The sequence below is a fragment of the Callithrix jacchus genome, chromosome 18 (genome assembly GCF_049354715.1).
Source record: "Callithrix jacchus isolate 240 chromosome 18, calJac240_pri, whole genome shotgun sequence".
Classification (NCBI taxonomy): Eukaryota; Metazoa; Chordata; class Mammalia; order Primates; family Cebidae; genus Callithrix; species Callithrix jacchus.
In genome coordinates this window covers 18686898-18691198 of record NC_133519.1, presented here as the reverse complement: position 1 = coordinate 18691198, position 4301 = coordinate 18686898, and the positions used below count along the sequence as shown (strand labels likewise).

The window sequence follows — 4301 nt, the reverse complement described above, 5'->3', positions numbered from 1 at the left end:
CTTAGCACTTTTAGCTTCTGATGGCGGCAGGTGTTTTTGGTCTTGTGGCCAAATCGTTTCAGTCTTTAAGGCCAGCATCCTTCAATCTTTCTCTGCTTCATCTTTACATTGCCTCTCCTCTGTACATCTGTTTCAAATTTCACTCTACCTCTGTCTTATAAAGATCTTTTTGATTGTATTTACGTCCCACCTAAAAATTCTCAAGCCCTCCAACTCAAAGTCCTTAATTTAATCACATTTGCAAAATCTTTGCCATATGATGTAACATTTACAGATTCCAGGAGTTAAGACACGCACATCTTTTAGGAGGTCCATTTTTTAACCTAGTATATCTCCTGGAAACAAGACTGTCTAATTATACCACTAAAAATGTATTCAAACATATATGTAAAATGAGTGGAAAAATAACTATTCTCTGGAGCAGAGTTTCATTATCTTTTTTGAACTGAATTTTCTCTCCAAGATGCTAACCCCTAAGCATCTTCAGTGGTTATAACCTTGAGGCTAGGTTGGTGGTTTGTTGCACCTGTCTTTCAAACCTCTTCTTCTTCCTGTGATTTGTTTTAGGCGCTCAAGTGGACGAAAGCATGAGAAATTTGAGTGGAGGCCATGTTGAGGACTTTGTCTTGGTGGGTTTCCCTACCACTCCACCCCTCCAGCTGCTCCTCTTTGTCCTTTTTTTTGTAATGTACCTTCTAACGTTGTTGGAGAATGCACTCATTGTCGTCACAATACGGCTCACTCCAAGCCTTCATCGCCCCATGTACTTTTTCCTTGGCCACCTCTCTCTCCTGGAGCTATGGTACATCAATGTCACCGTTCCTCGGCTCTTGGCGGCCTTTCTTACCTGGGATGGTAGAGTCTCCTATGTGGGTTGCATGACCCAACTCTACTTCTTTATTGCCTTAGCCTGTACTGAATGTGTGCTGTTGGCAGTTATGGCCTATGACCGCTACCTGGCCATCTGTGGACCCCTCCGTTACCCTAGTCTCATGCCTTCCAGTCTGGCAACTCGCCTTGCTGCTGCCTCTTGGGGAAGTGGCTTCTTCAGCTCCATGATGAAGCTTCTTTTTATTTCCCAATTGTCCTACTGTGGACCCAACATCATCAACCACTTTTTCTGTGATATTTCCCCACTACTCAACCTCACCTGCTCTGACAAGGAGCAAGCAGAGCTAGTAGACTTCCTTCTGGCCTTGGTGATGATTCTACTCCCTCTGTTGGCTGTGGTTTCATCATACGCTGCCATCATTGCAGCCATCCTGAGGATCTCTACTTCCCAGGGACGCTGGAAAGCCTTTTCGACTTGTGCTGCTCATCTGACAGTGGTTGTTATCTACTACTCCTCCACTCTCTTCACCTATGCACGGCCCCGGGCCATGTACACCTTCAACCACAACAAGATGATCTCTGTGCTCTACACTATCATTGTACCATTCATCAACCCAGCCATCTACTGCTTGAGGAACAAGGAGGTAAAGGATGCCTTCAGGAAGACAGTGATGGGCAGATGTCGCTATCCTAGGGATGCTGCGGGTTGATACACAAAAGGTCCTGGGAGGGGTGAAAATATGGGAATCTTAGTAGCGCTTCCTCAAGGAATCAGAATGGGTTTAAAGGGAACATAAATGTAACTTGCCAACAGTTTCTCTAAATATTTTCTGGGACCTTCTGACAACAAATAAAAGTTTATGAATCATTTAGTTTTTTTTACAGGGGTTTCCAAACTAAGACTGGGCTAGCTATGTAAGAATCACTTGGGAGTTTGTTAAAATAAAGATTCCCCCCGCCTAAAAATGTGGAGAGTCTTACTAAGTATGTCTGGAATATAACCCAGTGAGAAAATATAACATGAGAAAAAAAGGGAACTTACTGCTAGATACATCAATAAAAAAAGTAGGTAGACTTCAATGAAACAATTTCAAAGATCCAGAATCTCAAATCCCACTTTCATAAGAAACTGCACAAGTATGTTATACCCCAAGAACTAAATTTCATGTCATCTAATCAATATCCTTTACCTCTACAAAACTCACATTCATTGAAAGTCAGAGCAGAGAGAGACGCAATGCTGGTATTTAAGCATTATATATTCACTACTCAACATGGCTAAATATCCTCTCCATCTCCCTTCTTTGAATCTCAGGGGAATATAAAGCTGGTTGACCTAATAAATATTGACCAGGTAGCAGGTAAAATGTTATAGAAAACTTACATACAGATCTTCTTCACTATGGCCAGCACCTGTTTTAACTAATTCGTAACAGGGCCATACCAGTTGTCAAATATTTTAAATTGTGTTCCCAGTCAAAGGACTGTAAGAACAGAAAATGCCTTTATAAAAAAAAAGATTGAAGAGCCATAGATAGGATGCAGATATCTCTATGGCAATTGGGATGCCTCAGGTTCATAGCCTGAATCATAGATATTCTAGAAAGTTCCTTTGATATTTTTGGAAAATTGCTTGAATTGCTCAGAGAAATTTTTTATATCTTGAATCTAGGCTCATTTATGCAAATATATGCATATTGAACCAAATTCAATGATTATTTAGATGTGAGATATGTGAAACAAAAAAAAAAATACAATTGAACAAATTCCAATGAACACAGATTGTTGGTCAGTGCACATTTGCCTAGTTTGAGAGGTTCTGAGGGAGAAAAGGACATGTGTCCATCAACGGAAACCACTTTATCAACAATCATTTTAGATTTTCCAATATTAAAAACAAAATAACAATGAAAGATCTGATACTTAAAACTGTTTCAGTTGTTTGTTTTCATGCAATTTCTAAATAGTCTCGGAAACATCTCTGAATGTACCTCAATTTACATTATATTCTCCCCTCCTTTTATAGAATTATCAAAGACATGGAGTTCAGAATTAAGACCCTAGAACCAACAAATATCAATTTGATCCTGGCTTTACTAATAACAAGTTATGTGATCATAGGCAAGGAATGTTACATCACTGCTCTTAGTTTCTCTTTGATAATAAAAATAATATCTTTTCGATCATATGGGCTTGTTGTTAAATAAATAATGCATATGTGGGCAAAGGATTTTTTTTCTCTCTTTCTTTGTGGATAGATTTGATCTTAGGTTAATTTCTAGTTCTGGTTCCCTAGAAACCTAATAAACATTACTATGCAACATTGCTTGTAGTACAAATTATCTCTGATCAGTAAATGACCTCTGAACTGGGAGGATGATGAATATGCTAGAGATATCTCGTGGGAAATTATAGCTTCAGGCTACTTTTGTAACTTGGCATGCCTTTTGCAAGGAATTCTAGAAGCTATGAAAGCCCATGAAAATGTTACCAAGTGATACAGGTGCTTACAGGGCTTGAGAATTCCATGTTAAGGTGGACACTGCACCCCTTGATGAGAATCTTATGTCCTTCTACCTGAGCTGTGACTTTAAATGACAAAGTCTGTTCCATCAACTGCATTCAAGACTTCTTTCCCATAACAGAAACTCCTAAAACTGCCCTTCTGGAATGTTGGATTTACTATCCTGTTTCCCTGAGTTAATGTTATGCCAGGTGAGGCCTTTGATAGTGTGTGAATTTGTTTGGTGGAACCTAAGACCTTCTGGCATGTAATACAGTTAACTCACAGTAAGCATTTAATAAATGCCAAGCTTCATCATTATGGTCATTTTATTATTACAAATACCATGATATGCTTTCTAATAGATGTGCCCATTCTATTAACCATGTATTAAACTCAGTCTTACTCAAACTGAGATTGGAGAATTGGCTTTCTCTAAAACATAGATAGAAAGGAAGGCTCCAGCCGTCTTTGTAACTATGTGGAGTAGGCAACAAGTTGACCGGAAAGTTTAGCATTTCCAATTATATCATCTAAAATTGTGCCAAGATGTCATCAGATTGAGTCAGTGAAGTTCCTCCCTTAAAAAAGATTAAAACATGCTATTTCTATAACTCTCATTTTGTCATAGTCATATTTTCCTCATTGGAAGGTCACAGTGCTTTTGATTTATTCTTCCTCTACTGTGAGAGATTCCTATAGGGCATTAATTGGTGTTGAGGGTTTCTAAGTGCTTACTTCAGAGATTTCTTCAAACATTCTATTTTACTCCAACAATGGTGCTTTTAATATAAAACATGCTCTGAAAATGATTCTTATTTGCAGCTCAGTTTCCAATAAGAAAAAAAGTCAGTGTTCTTTAGTTACCTGGCCAAAAGTGACCTCATTTGTCACTGCTAGGATAACCTAATTTTTTGAAGCTGAAAACATGCCTGACCCAGGCAACAAACCTACATTGTTGCCATAT

The 4301-nt window shown here is 38.6% G+C and overlaps 1 protein-coding gene across 1 annotated transcript; it reads left to right on the top strand.

Annotated features, from left to right (window-relative positions):
- Positions 1-587: 587 nt before the first annotated feature.
- OR6P1 (olfactory receptor family 6 subfamily P member 1) lies at positions 588-3948 on the top strand. Its single transcript, XM_002760214.6, has one exon. The coding sequence runs from the start codon at positions 588-590 to the stop codon at positions 1539-1541; it is 954 nt and encodes a 317-aa protein (XP_002760260.4). The 3' UTR covers positions 1542-3948.
- Positions 3949-4301: the final 353 nt, after the last annotated feature.

Coding starts and splice junctions, on each gene's coding strand:
- OR6P1 (XM_002760214.6), top strand. CDS start 588: ATGAGAAATTTGAGTGGAGGCCATGTTGAGGACTTTGTCTTGGTGGGT.